This window comes from Mustela nivalis, assembly GCF_964662115.1.
Source record: "Mustela nivalis genome assembly, chromosome: 14".
NCBI classification, from domain to species: domain Eukaryota; kingdom Metazoa; phylum Chordata; class Mammalia; order Carnivora; family Mustelidae; genus Mustela; species Mustela nivalis.
The window spans coordinates 65,925,085-65,948,175 of record NC_139033.1 but is presented as its reverse complement, the minus strand read 5'-3'; the positions used below and the strand labels follow the sequence as shown (position 1 = coordinate 65,948,175).

The 23,091-nt window shown below is 43.4% G+C and overlaps 1 protein-coding gene across 2 annotated transcripts in view; it reads left to right on the top strand.

The window, feature by feature from the left end:
- Positions 1-23,091, top strand: part of LAMA3 (laminin subunit alpha 3) — a 261,415-nt gene that overhangs the window by 12,644 nt on the left and 225,680 nt on the right. For both annotated transcript variants that reach the window (XM_082698720.1, XM_082698721.1), the window contains exon 2: positions 14,633-14,785. In XM_082698720.1, coding sequence (XP_082554846.1) covers positions 14,633-14,785 — 153 coding nt within the window. The remainder of the gene's footprint in view (positions 1-14,632; positions 14,786-23,091) is intronic.

Below are 23,091 nucleotides of genomic sequence, written 5' to 3'. Positions count from 1 at the left end.
GACCAAGAAGTCGTAAGAGGCAAGAAAGGATCCTTCCTCTACGGATTACAGATGAAGCAGTGCCCTGCCAACACCTCAATTTCAGACTTCTAGCTTCCAGAACCGAGACATGACATTTCTATTGTTCGCAGCCACCCAATTCATAGTACTTTGGTATGGCCCTGACAGACGAATATAGTAACTGTTCGTCTTCTGGGCTGCCAAAACAAGATACTATGGATTGGGTAACTTATAAACAACCGAAATTTATTTCTCACTGTTCTCGAGTTTCCTTGGGGAAATCCAAGGTCAAGATGTGGGCAGGTTCAGTGTTTGGTGAAGACCCACTTCCAGTTCATGTTTCTTCGCTGTGTCCTCACAGGGAGGGAGAGATGAGGGGTCTCTCCACGGCCTCTCATAATTATAAGGGTACTAATCCCATTCAGCTCATCCTCATCCCATCATCTTGGGGGTTAGGACTTAATGTATGGAATTGTGGGGAGGGGGGACACACAGATATGCAGCCCATTGCAGTAACTTTAAGTCAGATAACCAGTCTCTGTCAGTCAGCACTGCTCACGGAGTATTCAGCCTGTGAGCTATCTGTGTGTGGGGGAGGGGAAGGTGAAGGACAATGCTTGAGGCTCCCTGGGTGGCTCTAGGCTGTCTGTTCCTGAGACTCTGCAATCTGGCAACTCACAGTGTAGTCTCTAAATAGAATGGGGATTGCTCTTGGCTGATCAAATATTTAGGAATCACCTACCTTGAGGCATCTTTAAATATGTAGAACATATAAGAAGGGCATAAAGTAAGGATTGACTAATGCAGGTGTGACTCTGGGAGTTTGGGGACGATGGATACATGGCTACTGTGAGCCTTGGATCCCTTTAGCACAGCGGTGGGATGATTCCTTCACTGCTAATGAGAGGGCTGCGGGGCTAGGTCAGGGGAAGGGTGGGGTGGGCTCGTGAGATGAAGGTCCCAGTTCCCTATGTCCTGGGACTGGCTCCGCATAGACTAAATATGGCAGAGGATTTGTGTGTGCAAAAGACCTCAGTGGCAAAGATTCTATGCAAGGTAGTTCGCACAGTGATTTGAAGAGAACAAAAAGTTCAGACTTTCAAATTTTCGCAGTGTCTTCTCTGTTTCCGGGTGGTTTTCCTATTTCATGGTGACAGCCTATCATTTAGTGTTATCTTTAATGCGATCTTGAATGTTTTTAATGTACCAGAAAAATTAGCAGAAAATGGTGGAAGACCTCATTTGGAAAATCTCTTATAGGATTGCCATAAACTAATTGAGGTTTTTTTTTTTCCTTTCATTTAATTTCATTATATTTTGGGTCAACTTAGTAGACTTTTATCTGATTAAAGATACAGCTATTGAAATCAGTCTTTCTAATGATAATAAAATATTTGTTCCCTCTCTCTGAGCACCGTGTAAGTCTTTGTCCCTCTCTTGTACTTGGTGTTACCTGCAGCCTCAATTTTCTTTGATCATTTGCTGGCCTCGGTTCTGGGAGTCGTTTTCTCTGGCTGTTCTGTAGAGCAGTTGTCCCTCTAGCTTAGGAGGATTGAAGCTGAAACAAATCACTTTAGAACTGCTTGACTAACCACAAGGAAGATGAGGCGGGGGACTTAAGAATCCCGACAGAGATGTTTATAACCAGTGGTTCTCTGTCTTCACTAACACTAACACAGAATCGAAGAGGATGTGTAATATTGCATCACAAGGGATGGGGATCAGCTCTGGGGAGGAACTGCCCAAAGCAGAGTGTCCTGCATCACTGAAAGGATTTTTAAAGAGGAGGAGAGTCCTTTACTAGGTCAAAATCCCGTGTGTCATCTCTTCAGTCCATCTGTAGACAGTGAGGCTTTGACCGACCAACCTCGTGGGGAAGCTGCCCTCCCCACGGCAAGCCTGTACACGGGAGTATGTTGCACTCTTCCGCAGGGGGTTGCAGCCAAGGGCTCAGGTCCCCCGTCCAGCCACGCTCACACGCATCTCTGCATTTCCAATCCAGGAGCCCCAGTCAGAGGCCCCCAGTGAGGTAACTGGTGCATCCCAAATGCCTCCCCAGAGACTTCTGATGGCTCTGGCTGAGGCACGTTTTCCCGATGACTGGGTATTCTCCTACTCCCACTCTTCTCTTCTCCTTACCTTCCATCCTCTGGGCTCAGAAAAAGGCAGGAGCCTTTTGTTTAGGGCTCCTCGGCGGTGAGATACTTCTCCTGTCATCTGACCACTGCCTGGTGCTGTTCCTTGGGGAAAAAAATGAAACACTGGGATGTTGGTACTTTGCTTCTTGCCTTCACGGTCGTAGTGAATGAATGAATTCTTGAGTGTTACTTTCAGACTGGCTTGTCCTCATTGACCATCTCAGCACTTGGAAACTCAACTGGGGCTGGTAGAACTTCTGTAAATGATATTTTGAAAATATTTATTTATTTATTAGAGAGGGAGAAGTGTAGGGGGAGCCAGTATGGGGTGGAGGAGGGGCAGAGGGAGAAAATCTCAAGCAGACTCAAGCTGAGCACAGAGCCCAACGCAGGGCTCGATCTCATGACCCTGAGATCACGACCTGAGCCAAAATCACGAAGCTCACGACCTGAGCTTAATGGGCTGAGCCACCCAGGTGCCCTGGATGATTCTTAATGTAGATTCTTATCAACGAAGGCAAGAACTGCTACCTGGGGTTGGGTGTGAACACACCCTTGTGTCTGATATTCGTCCACTCCTGTATTGAACAAATATGATTGACATGTATGTGCTGGGCATAGAGGAGGAGGATGTTATGGGTGGGGACTACAGATCTGAACAAGGCAAGAAAGGTCTCTACCTGCCTGGAGCTGACATCCTATGGGGAGTTTGCAACCAGTGAGTAAACATACACAATAATGACTGTGTTTGGGTCTAGGAGAGAAGAAGCAAGATTTTGGTTTTGTAGTTCATGAAGGGAAACCTCTCCACATTTGATAGATAGAGAAGCTTTTCTTTCTTTCTTTTTTTTTTTTTTTAAAGATTTATTTATTTATTTGACAGAGAGAGAGAGAGGGAGAGCACAAGTAGGTGGAGAGGCAAGCACAGAGAAAGGGAGGAAGCAGGCTCCCCACCAAGCAGAGAGCCCAATGCAGGGCTCGATCCCAGGACCCAGAGATCATGACCCAAGCCAAAGGCAGAGGCTTAGCCCACTGAACCACCTAGGTATCCCTGGAGAAGCTTTTCTAAGGAGGTTTTATTGGTACAGATACTGGGGGTTGAGAAGAAATCAGCGCCGTGAAGAGGGTGGGAAAATGTGTTCCACTCAGAGAGACCAACAGGTACAAGGGCTGTGAGAGGGGAACAGGCCTGGCATGTTCTGGGAACTCAGAAAGCCAAGCTGCCCTCATTGTTGCGTGTTTTGAATGTTATGCCCGAGCGAGACCTCTGTATCCTTTCCAGAATTTATAAATGCTATATTTTTGTAGTATTTATACCCTTTCTGGTCCTCAAAAGAATTTAGGTGACTGGTGAAATTTAAAATCTTTGAACAAAAGAGTTGAGGGAATGGGACAATGGGAAAATAAAGCTGTGGAGAGTATAATTACTTCAGAAGGAGATCAGTAACTGAAAGGGAATTGATAGGGAAAATCTTGGCTTGAGGAATGAATCAGACTATGTCCTCAAGGATTCTTTCAAGAAGAAACCAGTTGGTTCTAGAATCCCCAAAAGTATAAGAGCATGGGCTTTGGAATTAATAGAGCTTGCTTTGAAAGCATCTCTCCTCAAGATGTGATCCTGAGTGAGTTATGTTACATCTGTGAGCCTTGGTGTCTTCTGTAAAATGGGGATTCAAATACCATTTAGTTCACAAAGTTATTCTGAGGATTACATGGAGTAAACCATATGTACCTGGGACACAGTTAGTGTTTAATGAATGGTAACTCTAATTAAAGATTGTTGCAGAAGTAGAAATAGGAAGGCCTTGATAAAGAGGCCACATGTGGATTAGGAGAGGGAGACATAGTTCGGGTGAAATCTTTTTTGAATGGAAGGAAATCAGCAAGAAGCCTGTTGTGGCCAGGAGAATGACCATCATTTTCTTTCTTTGCTCTCTTATTTAGACACAGTGGGAAGATGAGCAAGGAAAGTCAGTATCTGAGAAGTCTCCCAGTGCCTCTGGGAGAGGCACTATCTAAAGATAGGAGAGCTGAGTTGAGTACGTGTGGGGCTTCCTGGGCAGAGCAGACAGACGAGGGGTCAGACGTTAGGAGTTGGGAATGGGCTCTGGGTGCCCTGAAGGATGGAGCAAGTAGATTTCCATTAGAGGATAAAAAGGTGGTCTAGATTTAGTTACACTGTGCTTTTTTTTTTTTTTAAAGATTTTATTTATTATTTGAGAGAGAGAGCATGATTAAGAGGCAGAGGTAGAAAGAGAAGCAGGCTCCCCGCTGAGCAGGAAGCCCTGACACAGGGTTCTATTCTAGGACCCTGAGATCATGACCTGAGCTGAAGGCAGGTGCCCAACCGACTGAGCCAACCAGGAGCCCCTACCTGGTGCTTTCTACTGAGTTTAGTGATAAGAGTGTAAGTCTGCAATTTCCTGTTGTTCTGGAACATCAGGAGTTTAGCTTCTGACATAAAAAATTAAAATCACGCACATACCCCCCCCCCCAACCCTTTCTCCATGTCTGGGATTACTGCTCCTCCTCAGCTCATTGATCACTTTCTAGGATATTTCTTGGAGTAGCAAAATAGCCTATGCCATCTTTATTTATTAACTAAATGAAGAAATATAAAGTGCCTGTATTGTGCCAGATACTCTTCTAGGTAGTAAACAAGGCCTTGCGCTCAGGGCACTTACAATAATAATAATAAGGATGATAGACAGCAAAGCCGACAAATAAGTGCTTCCTGCTCAGAAGAAAGAGAAAGCAGATAAGACAGTAGAAAGAGATGGCCGAGTGCAGCACTGCTTTTGATGGAGTGGACAGGGAAGACCTCTCAGAAATGGGACTTAAGTCTGGGAAAAGCATATTCTCAGGAATGGGAAGAGGAAGTGCAAAGACCCTGTGGCAGGAACCTGCTTGGCATGAATGAGGAACAGCCAGAGCATCAGTGTGGGTTGAGGTCATGAGGGAGGGGAAAGTGGAGGGCTGTTTGTTTGTCTCCTGGTAGGAGTGATCCAGGAGAGGGCCACACTGAGATGCAGGAGAGTGTGTGTGTTTAGGGGGTCTAATGGCAGATGCAAAGCCCTTGAGCAGGCAGGAGGGGCTGATTCAGTGCGTGGAGAGGATGGGGGCTGGCAGGGGGAGACTTTGGAACACAGCTACCTTCTCCACAGCAATGGGAGGTAAGACAGACATGTGGGAAACATGCAGGGAGCTCTGTGGATCAGGAAGATGAGCAAATTCAGTGACTTCATCTGGAGAAGGGGAGAGGGAGGAGGGGGTTTGAGGAGCATCGAGAATGTGTGAAATAATTCCTGGGCAAATAAAAGAGTGTCAATATAGAACAAACACAATTCTCAGTTATCCGGGGATGGAGGAACCTAAACACATCTTCCTTTACTGGTCGTACCTGACTTCCAGGCAAGGGCCAGCAGGGACACGTTTCTCTGGCCAAAGCCAAATGTCAGGTGCTGGCAGATTTGCACCTGCCCCTCCCTGGGGCTCCTCCTTCCTGCTCCCAACTCCTACCCCCGCACCATCCCTCCCGGGTTTCCTGTCTCCACTACATCACTTTGGTAAGTTGCTTAACCTCTTTGAGATTCTGTCTTCTTATCTGTTTTTTTTTTTTTTTTTAAGATTTTATTTATTTATCTATTTGACACAGAGAGAGAGACCACAAGTAGGCCGAGAAGCAGGCCGGGGGTGGGGTGGGGGGTGGAAGCAGGTTCCCTGCTGAGCAGGGAGCCCGATGTGGGGCTCCATCCCAGGACCCTGAGATCATGACCTGAGCCAAAGGCAGAGGCTTGACCCACTGAGCCATCCAGGCGCCCCTCTGTCTCCTTATCTGTAAAAGGGCTAAGTGATTGGACTCATCTTACTAGATTTGTAAAGAACGTTCTGTCACCATGTGCAAAGTGCAAGGCGCCCTGTCTGGCAGGTGGATGTTTCCTTTTGTCATCACCATCAGTGCAGCTACTTCTGTGACTGTGGCTGCAAGATGGGTCTCTAGTGGCGTACTCCGCGTGTCCCTGTCACGGCTGCCTCTGTGGTCGCAGACTGCAGTGGGCGGAAGAGAAAGAATCAGCTGTGGGGCTTGCTAAAAATTCCAATTCTTGGCCCCCCTACCAGAGACACAGCCTTGATAATAGGGATGCAGCATCTGAAATCTGCATTTTAAACAACCCCCCCCCCCACACCCACCCCGGGGTCCAGTGGTAATCGGTAAGTAATCCCCATGGCAGCGCGATTACTTTGTGGATGATGTCTCATTGAATTTTCACAACCACTACATCCAGTTAGAGAATTAGCCCATTTAACAAAGGGAAAAAGAGCTAAAAGGAGGCTAAATAATTCGACCAACATATAACTTGTAGAGCTAGGATTCAAATGCTCAGATTCTACTCCAAAATGCATCTCTTTGATATGAGTTAAAAGCAAAGCTGATGTGAGTTAAAAGCAAAAGACCTCCAGCATTTGGCTTGGAGGGAAACAATTTTTGAGTAGTAGGTATAAATTTTGCAGACGACATCTTATTTGCCTTAAAAAAAAAAAGTACCTGGAATCAAGCCTAAGTCCCTTGTTTTATAGATCTCTCCGATCCTTACCTCCAGGAGCGCAGCACAGTAGGATGTGTGCCCCACCCACCGTGGGGTGAAGTCTGTTGCCCGCCCCTCCTCCCCCAGCTGGTGTGTATCCATATGCTCTTGTCCTGGGCTGTGCGATCGCCCTTCGTCCATCCCCGCAGATGTCCATCTGCAGGAAACACGCCCCCCCCCCACCCGGTCTTAATCATTGGTAACCACAATGATAGGCTTTTGGCCTCTCAGAAGGGATGACGTTCTGAACAAGGTCCGGGAAGGAGTAATCTTAAGTTTGGAATGGGTGCATTCCAGAATGTTCTCCACATCAGGGCTCCAGCTGGCTTGGGTTGGGGCCCTTAAGACAGTGCCTTTAAGGCACACGGCCTCCGGAACCTCGGCACGTGATGTCTGGGAGTAAGGTTGGGGTGCCGTGAATGTGCTGATGCCTCATGGGGCTGTTGGCGGCCAAGTGTGGCGCGATGCTTGGTTTTCTGAGCCACGTGCATCCACGCGCCCATCAGTCGCGGCGCTTTCCTGGGCCGGGATCTCTTTCCCAGGTCATGGGCAGCTGTATGGAAAGTTATGGAAGTGCTGTTTCAGTGTGACGTCACCTTCCATCCAAATGTAAGACGGGGCTCTTTGACGAAGCTCGCAGAGCATCCAAATCAGGATGACGGCGTTCTAGCTGGGGTTAGGACTCACACACGGATCCTGGCTCCTGCACGTCCTGACTGTGTGATTTTTTTTTTTTTTTTTTAAGATTTTATTTATTTATTTATTTGACAGACAGAGATCACAAGTAGGCAGAGAGGCAGGCAGAGAGAGAGGAGGAAGCAGGCCTTCTGCCAAGCAGAGAACCCGGTGTGGGGCTCCATCCCAGGATCCTGGGATCATGACCTGACTGGAAGGCAGAGGCTTTAACCTACTGAGCCACCCAGGTGCCCTGTGGCGGTGTGATTTGAGGAGAGGCACGCCACCTCTCTGAGTCTTCTCTTTTTTGCCTTTAAGTTTTGAATAACTTGCTGTAAGCCTGAGAGGGGCTTGAAGATTAAAAAGTAAATCACGCCTCTCCTGGGTTTAAATATCCCTGGGCTCGCTTGACCCCAGCACCCTTCGGTACTTATGTGGGGTTTGAGCTACTTCTCTTCAAACTTGCTACATTTCTTTAGGGCCAGGGGCCAACTCTTTGTGTTTGTTTGCTTGTTTCTATGCCCGAATCCAAATTAGTGTTCTCCGTGTTGTAGGCAGTTCTAAGAAGGTGAATGAATGAGTGTTCATGCAATAAAATTCTATTAGGGAGCACTACTGTAATCAACCTCAAGTTTCTTAGAACAATACAGTGTTGTACTATGGATTGAGATGTGAAGCATTGTCTAAGAGATTTCCAGTCAAGGAGAATCATCAATAATGTTAGGAACCAGGAGAGACTTTTTTTCCATCCTTCTGAAAAAGCATAGGTCCTTTCCTGGGTCTCTGAAACATTAGTTCATCTTCCGAAGCCTTCCAACCTTCCATCTCAACTCCGTCTTTTTATTTGTTTGAACAGTTCTGTCCACTTTCCTTCCACACCTTCTGTTAAATTCGCTATTTCCCATATGGCTAGGCTAATAATAGTCTTGATACAATTCAGAGCATGCGTTCCTTGTCCCTGTTTCCAAGATAAGTCCCTTGTCCTTGTCTTTTAGTATTCTTATCTCTGTCTAGAATACAGAGTAGGTGACCAGCACAGGGGTGTTGCATAGATGGGTGAATCATGGAACACAAGTGTGAGATGACTCCTCTGTTCTGTCCTCCTCTGACTTCTCTCACTTCTGGTCCTGCTTTCATTTATTTATGATTATTTTTAAAATACTGGACATCAGATGCAGAGTTGGATTATGGATGATTCACAATCCTCAGTTTGTGACATGCTTTTATCATGGGTCCTTGCATGGTCTGCTTTAACATATATGTGGATGGATGGATTTTAAATAATGTAACAAGCATCCATGTACTGGCTACCAAAACCAAAATAGGGCCTCGAAAATAATTTATGTCTAACCATATGATTTTCCCACCTCCCATCACTCTGTTTCCCACAGTCTGGGGTAACCATCATTCTGAATCCTTTATTAATTTTTCTTTTGCTTTCCTTTTTATATAGTTTTATTGTCTCTATTTTTCTAAAAACTTTTTTCATTTTGGTTGTTCTTAACTTTATATCATACTTCCCCCCACCCCCATTTGTTATATTGTTAAGATTCATCCGTATTATTTCATGTTGTCAAATATATTCATTTATTCATTTTTGGTTATGAATTCATTCATTACATGACTATACCATTGTGATTCGTTCACATTGATGTGGCTGGGTCGTTAGGTTATACCCCAGATTTTGCTCTTGTGAGCAGTGCATCTATGAATATTCTTGAACATGATGTTGTCAAGTTTGTGCAAGAGCTTATGGGTTATAAGCTTGAAGGTAGAATTCCTGGGTCATAGGAAATGTGAATTTTCAACGTTAATGCCAAAATAGTTTTCAAAGTCTCTGCACCAATTCATACTTCTACCGTACCCTTTCCAATGCTCGTTATCCTCAAATTTTGAACTTGGACCTGTTGAGTGGATATAAAACAGTATTACCCTGTGGTCTGCCCCGATCACTAATGGTGGTGAGAGTGAACAGTTCTTCAGCTGTTTATGGATGTGTGTGTTTCCTTTTCTGTGAAAGGCCTATTCCTACTTTTACCCTTTTTTCTATTGATCTGGTTATACTTTACTTATTGATTTGCAAAAAGTTTGGTATGTCTTTCTGATGAGAATTCCTTGTTAATTTTATGTTCTTTGTTCAGATATTGATTCTTGTATAACACTACCCCAAACCTTACTGGCTTAAAGGCATAATTTTTTTTTTTCTCATCGTTCTGCGGGGTCACAAGGCTCAGCCAGGTGGTTCTTCTGCCCCAGGTAGTGTCAGCGGGAATAACTCTTGTGTATTTAGTAGCTCCCGAGGTAGGACTGGACTGGGTGGTCCAGTGTTGCAGTGCTCTTCTATGCGCCCTCACCATTTGTTTAGCATGGATTTTCTCATTAATGTGGTCATTTGGGGGCAGTTGGACTTTTTCCCTGGAGGCTGGTTGCAAGAAGCAGCCAGCCCTTTTAAGGCCTCTGCTCGAAAACCTCAGAATGATACTTCTGCAAATAATAAAGTCAGTCTGGATTCAAGAGAAGAGAATAACCTCTAGGGAAAATAGCCTCCACTTCTTGATGTGTGAAGTGGCAGACACACACAGAGAAGGAATTGCTGGCAGCCATTGTGAGACTGTCTGCCGCTTGTATACTACGAATATCTTTCCATTTGTAACTTTACTTTCTACTTCTTTAAGGTGAGCCAATTTCTTTTTTTTTTTAAGTTATTACTTTTAAATTTTATTTTATTTTATTTCTTTGAGAAAGAGTCTGTGTGTGAGTGAGTGAGGGGGTAGAGGGAGAGAGAGAATCTTGAGCAGGCTCCATATCCAGCCTGGAGCCCAATGTGGGGTTCGATCTCACGACCTTGAGATTGTGACCTGAGTTGAAATCAAGAGTCAGACACTTAGCCAACTGAGCCACCCAGGTGCCCCTAAGATGAATCAGTGTTCATAATTTTGATCTATCTCTTCTTTTGTAGTCAGTGTTTTCTGAATCTTGTTTAAGAAATCTTCCCTTGTTCCAAATTCTAAAAGATACTCACTTATATTTTGCACTAATTGGTTTTAAAGTTTATTTCTGACATGAAGTCCTTAATTCATTGACATGGCTTTTTGTCTGTGGCTTGAGTAGGAATTTGATTTTATTGTTTTCCATTGGATATAGACTACTCTTCCCACTTACCTAATGTACCACCTCTGTTATATACTAAGGTTTCCCAAATGCGTGGGTTTGTTTTGGGCTCTTTTCTGTCCTGTAAGGCTGTTTGTCGCATCTTGCTCTGTTTTAATTATAATAGCTTCATAATAAGCCCCGATACCTTGAAGGGCAATTTCTTCCTCCCTGGTCTCCCTATTCAGCAGTATCCTGGCTTTTCTCTCAATAGAGCTTCTCTTGGAGCATAATAATTCTAAAATTTATATATTATCCTATCCAAGAAAAGAGTCATTTCATTTATTTAAATTTTAGAAATTCTTTTAATAAGTTTTTGTTTTTTTCTTAAAATCCTTATATGAGTGAAATCATATGGTATTTGTCTTTCTCTGTCTGACATATTTCACTTAGTATAATATCCTGTAGGTCCATCCATGCTGTTGCAAATGACAAGATTTTTTTTTTTTTAAGATTTTATTTATTTATTTGACAGAGCTCACAAGTAGGCAGAGAGGCAGGCAGAGTCAGAGGAGGAAGCAGGCTCCCTGCTGAGCAGAGAGCCCAATGTGGGGCTTGATCCTAGGACCCTGAGATCATGACCTGAGCCAAAGGCAGAGGCTTTAACCCACTGAGCCACCCAGGAGCACAAGATCTTATTCTTTTTTATGACTGAGAAACATTCCATTTTGTATACATACAACTATTCTGTATCCATTCATCGGTTGATTGACACCAGAGTTATTCCACATCTTGGCTACTGTAAATAATGCTGAAATAAGCTCAGGGATACTAAAATCTTTTCAAATTAATGTTTTTGTTTTCTTTGAGTAGATACCCAATAGTGGAATTACTGAATCATATGATAATTCTATTTTTAATTTTTTGAGGAACCTCCATACTGTTTCCCACGGTGACTGCACCAGTTTGCATTCCCACCGACAGTGCACAAGGGTTCCTTTCTCGGCATGCTCTCATCTACACTTGGATTTGTAGTCTTTTTGAGTGTGGGCATTCTGACGGGTGTGCTGGTGGGTTCATTTCTCTTCATCCCCTCCCCTCCCAGCCTAGATAGCCAGGCACTTTGGGAACCAGTGAGAACACTCTCCACTTATCTGGCCAACACCGTGGGCCCCACCCTTGTGTTCCCCTGCAGATCGGTTCCATCCACACCACCCCATTTGGCACATGTCCCTCCAAAGCTGCTTCTGGTGGCACGTCCTGCAAATAGCCCCAGCAGGGACCAACACCTCTCCAAAGTGACTCCTGCCCTGGGGGGAGTGGAAGATAACCACACACATCAGTGCCTCTGAAGTCCCAGCAGCCTCTCCTTGTAACCAGCAGTAGAGGGAGAGCAACCTGCTGGAGATCAGTGTGACTATGGCCCCAGCAGACAGACTGGGGTAGGGGGTGGGGGACAGGCAGCTGGTCTAACTGCCTGCTCTGCCCACCAACACAAACCTTTCAGGGACGTCAAAGGAAGAATGCCCTGCGGTTCGGTGTGATGGCAATCCTGGCAGTTGGGCTGAAGGCAGACATCCTGTCTGACTGCTGACACTGCCCAGCTTGGATCCTGAGCATCCCGAGATAGGCCCTTACTGGCACAGGGACCAAACCCTGCCTGGACATGCCCCCAACAGATGAAGTCAGCCATTGCAGCTGACGGGACTGAAGACAGCTGCGGCTCAGCCACAATAGGGGGGCAAGCAGCCCCATAGGAGACACCTCTGCGGCACCTGGGTCTGGTGAAGGGGGTTTGCACTATAGAGCACCACAGAACCTCTTCTTCTTAGACCATTAATAGGAAATAATGTGTATTACTGACCATCCACAATGTCTAATAACATGGAGTAGTTAGTAGCTGCTAGATGGGGAAGAGAGTTAAGGGTGGTTGGTTGACACACTGTTTCTGGGGCCCTAGGCTTGGGTCCTGGTTCCACTATTTATAGTTGTATGATTCCTTTCTTTTCTTTTTTTATTTTTATTTTTAATTTAATTTATTTATTTGACAGAGAGCTCAAGGATGGGGGAGCAACAGACAGAGGGAGAGGGAGAAGCAGGCTCCCCGCTGAGCAGGGAGCTGGATGTGGGATTCTATCCCAGGACCCTGGGATCATGACCCAAGCCGAAGGCAGTCGCTTAACCTACTGAGCCACCCAGACACCCCCTATAGCTGTGTGAGTCTTGGGCATATTACTTAACTTAGTCTTGTGTTTCCTCAACTGAAAGAGGTAATAGCCTTAGGGTGCCAAAGTCAAATGCATAATTCCTGTGCATAATAGGTGCTGTATAAATGTTCACTTTATTTGTTAATGTAGTTATTTGAAAACTGAGAAGAAGCATCATCTCCATTCCTCATATCTTCACTATGGAGATGGAGATAAATGTAGATCATAAGCATCCCCATCCTTGGAAGAAAGTTGCTTCTAAACTTGGAGGAGCAATAATGTAATTCCCTTATCAAATAATTAAATTAAATAATTGGTAAAATTCTCTCTGGGAAAGAGTGGGAAAAATAAAGATCTTTAAAGGAAAAATATCCATGAATGTTTAGGTGTCTTAGCTTAACTATTACTATTTAATTAATATTATAATTAATTACACTTTTTATTATGATAACAAAATTTTTATAGAAAGAATCTCCCCCCTCCCTTTGTTTGTGGGCTCATTCCTTTACTGGGCTTCTAGGAGGTGCGAGGCAATGTGCAGGCTGAAGTGTAGTGATGAGCAGGACATACACAATCTCTCATCTTAGGAACTTGGCGGGGTTGCCTCGCCTGCCTGAGGTGCTGCTTCTGAGTTATATAAGTATCCTTCTAGAATGTCAAAAGATAAAGTTAAAAAAAAAGATGTACATAATTTATCTCTGCGTATGAGAGAATCCTCAGTTACACACTCGATGAAAACATGTGGTCACCCACCAGGATCAAACTTTGAACACTTAATTAACTTTCAAGACGCTGGGCAGGGGTAGAGCTACCCTTGTGTTGCAGAACATTCTGGGAAGGCTGTGGCTCTAAGTTTGCTTCTTTACCCCCCACCTATATGGTGGTGATGCTCTGAGGTGATTTAACTGGGGAGCAAAACAATTCAGTGTATGAAGCGCACTACTGGTTAAGCATGATCTTTTGACCCAGTGCAAGTGTAATCAATATATGGAAAGGGCCTATGTTCAGCTTTTTAGGCTGTAAAATGCTGCATGGCAAGCAAAACAAAACAGAACCAAGAATTTGCCTACCAAGAAGAAGAAGTCAGTAAGAAGATGAGGTCATATCCCTGGTGTCAGAATTTGGTAGAGATGGTAATACCAAGGAGCTATCACTCCAGGTGAAAATGGATTCTCATTTATCTGTGGGCTTAACTCTCGACTTCTCACTTTGCTATCTTCAGCCCCAGCTGTGATCTCCCCACTTACCTTTCATGCCTTGTCTTCTGTTACTTACGCTCTTGTTAAACTGGACCAACTGGCCTCCGTGCCTTTGCTCACACTGGTTCCTCTGCCTGGAACCCCTTCCCTGTTTGCCGCTCACTGACACTTACCAAAGCCTGGTGCATCCTCACCGGTGACTTAGTCCCACCTCTTCCACCCCGTTCCCTGAGCCCCTGGCCTACGCTTCACCTTGGTCCCAGACCACTGTTGGCTTACCGTACCCCACTTCCCTTGTGGTTATTTGTCTCCTTATTGCCTCCGCTGGGACTGCGGATAGGGCTTCTCTTTGTCGTGTGGTGCCTGACGTGGAAATTGCAGAGGAGAATGTAAAGAGTAAAATGAATTTGCTGAAGGAAGACATCTTGGCATCTCGGGTACAGCAGGTTCCTCTTAACATGTCATATAGGACGAGAGAAACATAGCTGTAAAACATGGAAGATAAATATGATATATGTCCTAGAAACATTATAAACAGGCATAAACAGATGATACGGTTTAAAATGAAGTGAAAAAGAAAAAGGTGTATTACTGTCTTCAGAATACGTTGCCATCAATTTCACAGCTGACATCCCTAAACTAGGCCGACTGGTCTTTGTTTTACTTACCTCTTTACTAAACTGATAGAAAAAATTACTTGAAAATAACAAAAGAGCTTCTTTTTTTTTCCCCTCCAGGGCCAATTCTGTGATTACTGCAATTCTGAGGACCCCAGGAGAGCACATCCAGTCACCAACGCAATTGATGGATCCGAGCGATGGTGGCAAAGCCCTCCTCTGTCCTCAGGCACACAGTACAACAAAGTCAATGTCACCTTGGATCTGGGGCAGGTGAGTTATGCTTCTGACTGGAAAAAGGGAAGCTCATTTGGATTGTCGTTTCTATGGTTATTTCTTTTTTTTTTAAATTTTTTATTTTTTATAAACATATATTTTTATCCCCAGGGGTACCGGTCTGTGAATCCCCCGGTTTACACACTTCACAGAACTCACCAAAGCACATACCCTCCCCAATGTCCATAACCCCACCCCCCTTTTCCCAACCCCCTCCCCCCAGCAACCCTCAGTTTGTTTTGTGAGATTAAGAGTCACTTATGGTTTGTCTCCCTCCCAATCCCTGCTTGTTTCATTGATTCTTCTCCTACCCACTTAAGCCCCCATGTTGCATCTCCACTTCCTCATATCAGGGAGATCATATGATAGTTGTCTTTCTCTGCTTGACTTATTTCGCTAAGCATGATACGCTCTATGGTTATTTCTGATAGAATGATAATTATATTAAAAAACAAACATAGCTTTAATTCTCTAGTCTCTGTGAAGCCTGTGACAGTCATATTTGCATTCCTTCATGCTCAGCCTGTCATGACACAGACATCCATACCTGTGAAGAGTTAAAAATAGTCAAAAATAGTTATATTGGCAAAGATATTACTATTATTATTATTATTTTTGATTATGGCAAAGTACACATGACATAAAATGTACCATCTTAAGATATTTTATTTTTAAAAAATATTTATTTATTTAAAGAGAGTGCAAGTGAGGGAGAGCAGAGGGAGAGAGAGAATCTCAAAGAGACTCCGTGCTGAACGAGGGGCCCCGCTTAGGGCTTGATCCCATGACCCTGAGATCATGGCTTGAACTGAAAGCAAGAGTTGGATGCTTAACCGACTGAGCCATGCAGGCCCTCTCCATCTTAGATGAGTTTAACCGTATGGTTCAGTAGCCTCAAGTTCACATTGTTTGCAACCAGTCACCAAAACTGGCACTCTGTGCCCAGACCCAGACTACCACCATTCTACTGTCTCTGTGGATTGGTCAACCCCAGTCTCCTCATAGAGGTAGAATCCTACAGTATCCGTCCTTAGTGACTGGCTTACTTCACCTAGCCTATTGTCTCTGGGTTTGTCTGTGTCAGCAGTGTGTGTCTGAATTTGCTTCCTTTTTAAGGCTGAATAATATTCCATTGTACGCATGTCTCACATTTATTTATCCAGTTATCTGTCAAGGGGCACCTGAGTTGCTTCCATGTTTTGGCTCTTGTGAGTAATGCTGTTATGAACATGGGGATAACTAAGATATTTTTATAGCATTCTCTTTCCCAGAAATCCTGATTCTATGACCACTGACTACCATAGTTTTTCACTTTGTTTGGCCAGCTTGTGCACAAGAAAGCACAACTTCAGACCTGTCTTCCTGTGGTATGCTAAGAGGGCCCCTAGGATGTCTTCCTCTTGGTGTACATGCCCACTGTGATCCCCTCTATTTCCAGTGTGGCAGGACTGTGATGGAAGTCACTCCCTTGGTAAGGAGACATTATGTGACAAAAATGAAGGGATTTTGAACATGTGTTTAAGATCCCAAGTCAGCTGATCAAAAGAGAGATTATCTTGGAGGATTCCTCCCTAATTTGGGGAACTCTTAAAAAGGTCTGAGCCCTACCTAAAGGAAGAGATCTGAAGCATGATCAAATTTCCTGCTGAACTTGAAGGGATGCCATGTTATAAACTATCTTTGGAGATGGCCACATTGCAAGGACCTAAGAATGGTTTCTAGAAGCAGAGAACAGCCTCAGCCAACAGCTGGAAAAAAAAAGCAGGAACCTCAGTCCTACAACCTACAACAAACTTGGAAATGGGTCTTTCCAGGCAATCTGGCAAATGCCTGATTGCAGCCACCATGCCCAGACTCCTGAAATATAGGACTGAAAGATCATAAATGGCTTTGTCTTAAGCCACTAAATTTGTTTTCATTTGTTAAGCAGCAGTAGAAAAATGAATGCACCTTCTTTCCTCTTTCAGACTAGGGAGTGCCTCCTATCTGTTTCACCCTGTTCCTTCAACAAGTACTTATTTATTGCCTATTCTATACGTCAGGCACTGTTCTTGGTATTTGCATTACATAAAAGAATGAAGAGATGGAGAGTCCTTCCCTCATGGGAGACAGCCAACAAAAATATATATCACTAAATATAATATGTTAGAAGCTGATAACAGCTATGGAAAACATAAAAAAGTAAATCAGGGTAAGAGGATCATGAGGCTAGGACAAGAAGGGTTTGCAGTTTTAGGCAGAACTGTCAGGAGAGAGCTTAATGGACAAAGACTAGAAACAGGTGAAGGCATTCATCATGCAGATTTCAGTCACCCAGACAAAGGGAACACCCTGCAAAGCCTTTCTAAGGTGGGAGCTTGTCTGGAAGGTATAAGTTGCTGCATGGAGGCCAGGGTGGTTGGGCCAAAGTCAGGGAGAGGGCAGTGGTGAGAGAAAAGGCCAGAGAGAGAACAGACAGGGCCAGATCAAGTAGGGCTCCTAGGCCATGATAAGGACATGGGCTCCAATGAGAGATGAGTCATTACAGAGTTTCAAGAAGAAGAATGATTTAATATGATTTAAATTTTAAAAAGATTTCTCGGGGCACCTGGGTGGCTCAGTGGGTTAAGCCGCTGCCTTCGGCTCAGGTCATGATCTCAGGGTCCTGGGATCGAGTCCCGCATCGGGCTCTCTGCTCAAAAGCGAGCCTGCTTCCCTTCCTCTTTCTCTGCCTGCCTCTCCATCTACTTGTGATTTCTCTCTGTCAAATAAATAAATAAAATCTTTAAAAAGATTTCTCTATTTTGTTGAGAATTATCAGGGGGCAAGGGTAGAAGCCAGTGACTGTCACTGTAATCCCCAAGAAAGATGCAAGTAGGGGCAGTGGAAGGGGTGTGTCCCAGATCTATTCTGAGACTAGAGGTGCCATGATTTCCTAGTGGATTGAAGGTGAAGTGTGAGAAGAGACGGTTCTGGGATAACTGGAACTGTTGTTTGCAGAGATGTTGGAGACTCTGGGGGACAGAGTGGACAAACAAGCACTGAAATACTGTTTGGACATCGCATTGGAAGTATGGACTAGACACTGGGAGATATGGGTCTGGGAAGCTGGCTGGGCTGGAAGAGAGACTTATTAAAGATTTCTTTAGGAATTATATTCAGGATCTCTCAGCTTCTTGGATCTGTGTATTTATACCTTTCATCATCTTTGGGCTATTTTCAAACAAACATCCTTCCTTCCTTTTCTACGTTTATTGAGGTATCATTGACAAGTAAAATCGTCTGTGTTTTAAAGTGTATAATGTGATGATTCGATAAGCATATACTTTGTGAAAGGATCACCATGAGGAGGTTAATTCACACATTCATCACCTCATGTTCTTTTTTGTGAGTGTGTGGTGAGACCACTTAAGATCTTGTCTCTTAGTAAATTTCAGGCATATAATACAGTACTATTAACTATAGATACCATGTTGTACATTAGAAACCCAGAACTTATTTATCTTATAGCTGAAAGCTTGTATCCTTTGAGCAGTATCTCCTGATTTCTCCCACTCTCTAGCCCCTGGTAAATACATACCTCTGTTTCCATGAGTTCAAGTTCTCTTTCTTTGGGATATTGATGATATTGTTAGATCTTTTATTATTGTTCCACAGGTCTCTGAGGCTCTGTTCATTTATTTTTTTCAGTTGATTTTCTCTCTTTTTCAGATTAGGTAATTGTATTGTTGTATTTTGAAATTCCCTGATTCAAAAAAAAAAAAATTCCCTGATTCCTTTCTCTTTCATGTTCTCCTGTCTAGCCCATTTAGTGAGTTTTTAATTTTAGTTATTGTATTTTTTCAGTTATTATAATTCCTATAATTGCCACTTAGTTTTTTTTATATCTTCTATTTCTTGACTGAGATTTTTTATATTTTAATTTACTTCAAGAATATTTGTACTTACTCACTGAAGCATTTTGATACTTTAAGGGTTTTGTCAGATAATTCTATCATCTGTTTCATCACCTTTTGTTGGGGTCTGTTTATTGTTCTTTCTCATTCACGTTGGTATTTTCCTCTGATTTTTGGTATGATGAGTGATTTCCAGTTGTGTTCTAGACATTTTAAATATTATGTTAGGTGACTCTAAATCCTATTTAAATCTCCCAGCTTAGCAGATGTCACTGTTTAGGTTTAATACGTGGGTTCTGGCTTACTTTTGCAGCCTGTGATTCTAATGAATATTTGGTTTTCAGCTGGTGCATATTATATAGTCTGCTGTGTTCATCTGGTCCCTGGGCTCCTGCTTGGTTCTCATTTGTGCTGCTGCCTCTGGAGCCAGAAGGAACTTCTCCTGATTCAGTGACACCTAGTAGGGGTTGTGACACACTGGGCCTTCAGGGCAGAGAGTGCTTCCCCAGTGCATTGGCCAAAGCTGCCTAATGCAGGTGAAGCTCCTGCTGAAATAGATATTTGGAAATCAATGGCATGTAGATTGTGTTAACCCATGAGACTGCATGAGAGTGAGAAGGGAAGAGGATCTAGTGCTGAGCCATAGGCTCTCCAATATTAAGAAGTCCTGGAAAAGAAAAGGAGCCAGTAAAGAAGACTAGTGTGAAATGATAGATGGGAAGAAGATAACTACAAGAGTGTGGTGTCGTAAAGCTAAGTGAAGAAAGTATATCAAAAGGGAGGCAGTCTTCCAGCTCTATAATACAAAGACAAAGAGCCTAATTTAAAAAAAGAACGGGCAAAGGATCTGAATAGGCAGTTTTCTAACCCACTGAGCCACCCAGGTGCCCCGACAGTTGTCTAAAGATACACGAATGGCCAATAAGTATATGAAAAGATGCTCAGCATCATTAGCCATCAGGGAAATGTAAGTTAAAACCACAATGAGATACCACTTTACACTCAGTTGGGTGGCTGTAATCAAAGAAAGAGGTAATAAAGTATTGGTGAGGCTCTGGAGAGATTGGAACGCTAATACATTGTTAGTACCAAAGTAAAGTGGCATAGTTGCTTTGGAAAAGGGTATGGTACTTTCTGGATGGCTCAGTCAATTAAGCATCTGCCTTCAGCTCAGGTCATGATTCCAGGTTCCTGGGACTGAGCTGCTCATCAGGATCCCTGCTTAACAGGGAACCTGCTGCTCCCTCTCTGCCCCTCCCCCAGCTCTTGTATGCATGCACACGTGCTCTCTCACTCTCTTAAATAAATAAATAAAATGATTTTAAAAAAATGGTTTACCATCTTACCCAGCAATTCCACTCCTAGTTATATTTTCAAGAAAAATGGAAACATACATAAACAGAAAACCTTGTTCATTGATGTTCATTATATCATTCTTCGTAATAGCCAAAAAGTGGGGCAATGCAAATTGTCCATCAGTTGATGAATAAATACACCAAATATCCATATCTACACAATGGAATATTATCCAACAATAAAAAGGAGTGAATTTCTGATTAATGCTATGACATGGGTAAACCTTAAACACGTGATGCTTGAAAGAAGCCAGTCACAAAAGAGCATGCATCATATGAGTCCAATGTAGGAAATGTACAGACAGGCCACTCTTTAATTGCAGAACAATCATAGCTCAGTGGCTGCCTAGGGCTGGGGGTTTCGGAGGGAATTGAGGAATGTCTTCTGGGAGGTACGCCTTGTTTTGGGGGAGCCAGATGAAAACTGAGTGTGATTGATTGGACAATTTTGTGAACACACCAAATGCCTTTAGACTGTACATTTAGATGAGTCAATTGAATGGTGTGTGAGGTACACCTCAGGAGAGATACACATCAACAAAGAGTTTATGGAAAGAGAGTGTTTCAAGGAAGAAAAAGAAGAGAGAGAGAGAGTGATTGTGTCAAATGCTGTGTCAAGTAACATGACTTGTAATGACTGAAAATTCACCATTGGATTTGCTAATGTGGAGGTCCCTGGTGGCTTTGATGAGACAGGATTGAAAGCCTGACTGCAGGGAGGTTAAGAGAGAATGGGAACGGAAATGAAGCTTGGAGTACAGAAATCTAATCTGAAGAGTTTCAAAGCAATGAGGAGAGAAGAAATGTGGGGAGGAACTTCTGAACGTCAGGTAAGGAAAGACTGGTAACTGATTCATAATAGGAGATCCACAGCAACATTAACACGGATACTGGTAAGAGTGTTAATACTGATGTTTAAGCCAGTCGTTCTGCTCGCCATAGTGGTGCACACAGTATGGTTCATACAGGAAATACCGTTTGACCAGATGCCTGCCCTCAGCCCGTCTGCTGGGGCTGAGGTCGCATCGATGTGCGAGGTGCTGTCCTCGAGAGGCTTTTCTTGGTGGATGGGGCTGCAGGAACCCTCATGCACTATTGGTGGGAATGCAGACTGGAAGGGCCACTCTGGAAAACAGTATGGAGGTTCCTCAAGAAATGAAAAATAGAATTACCGTATAATCTGGTAGTTTCACTTCTGGCCATTTACCCAAAGAAGATGAAAACACTAACTTGAAAACCTATATGCACTGCTAGGTTTATTATAGCTTGCTTTATTTATTTATTTATTATTAAAGATTTTATTTATCTATTTGAGAGAGAGACCATGAGAGGGGAGAGGTCAGAGGGAGAAGCAGACTCCCCACCGAGCAGGGAGCCTGATGTGGGACTCGATCCCGGGACTCCAGGATCATGACCTGAGCCGAAGGCAGTTGCTTAACCAACTGAGCCACACAGGTGCCCCCATTATTTATTTTTTATTATGTTAGTCACCATACAATACATCGTTAATTTTTGGTATAGTATTCCATGTTCATTGTCTACATCTAATACCCAGTGCTCCATTATGTACAATAGTCAAATTATGGAAGTAATCTAAGTGCCCACTGATCCATGATTGGATAAAGAAGATGCAATATATATACAATGGAATATTTTTCAGCCATAAAAAGGATGAAATCTTGCCATTTGCAAGAACATAGATGGAGTTAGCCGGTATTGTGCTAAGCACAATAAGTCAGAGGAGGACAGTGCCATATGGTGTCACTCACATGTGGAGTTTAAGAAACAAAACTAATAAACAAAGAAAAAAAGAGACAAACCAAAACACACACTTTTAACTGAAGGGACTGCACTGATAGTTACCAGAGGGGAGGTGGGGGGAGGGATGGGTAAAATAGATGGACCGGGTTAAGAGTACACTTACAGTGATGAGCACTGAGTCATGCATTGAATTGTTGAGCCACTATATTGCACACCTGAAACTGATACAAAGTTGTATGTTAACTATACGTCAATTGAAAAGAAAGAAAAAAATTTCTCCTAAAATAGTATCGATTGAGCGCAATCAAAAAGACAATGCAGGGGCGCCTGGGTGGCTCAGTGGGTTAAGCCGCTGCCTTCGGCTCAGGTCATGATCTCGGGGTCCTGGGATCGAGTCCCGCATCGGGCTCTCTGCTCGGCAGGGAGCCTGCTTCCTCCTCTCTCTCTCTCTGCCTCTCTGCCCACTTGTGATTTCTCTCTGTCAAATAAATAAATAAAATCTTTAAAAAAAAAAAAAAAAAAAAAAGACAATGCAGCCCACGGACTGGAAATCAAATGATACTAAGATGTCTTCAAAGGAGTGTGTTATGTTCATTTTGGTTGGGGATACTTTGGTGATAGAACAACTGTCCACCTCTTCAAATCATATGTTGTCTGAAATTATTGCTCTCCTAAGAATATTTTCACTAACAATTTTCATCTGAGATAATTCAGGAAGATCCTTCATGGTTTGAAAGACTCTATGAGTCCAATTTCAACTATGAATTAGTCTTATCCTGCTAATAACTCACGTCTGTCCTTAACTCACTGGATATTTTGCCAATAATGACCAGAATTTACCTATTATACCAGTTATTTAACTGAAGATTTTTGTAGATAGCTGGGAATTTTAACCCATCAAATACCAAGGTCTGCTGGATTTACTTTTTCTCCTCAAAGCTACTTAAAAACAAAAAACAAAAAACTTACCTTTTAAAAGGACTCTTTTGATATACTGAAAAATCTTTAAGACAGTTCAACTAAAAAAAAAAATACCAACGTGGGAACAATTTAGAAACTTGCTGGTTGCTGACAGACATTAGCTGTGCCTCCTTCTGCATGAAGATTGTATTCACCCAACACCTGACCAGCTGGGGAGGCTGCTCTGAGTGGGGGTTGATGGTGGATCCTGGAGTCGGCCTATGCTGTTTTGTGCCCTGGTGCACAGCTTACTTGCTGTGTGACCCTGAGCAACACGCTTGAGTGCTCTGTGCCACAGTTTCCTCCTTTAAAAAGAAAATAATAATTTTACTTACCCTATAGGTTTGAATGA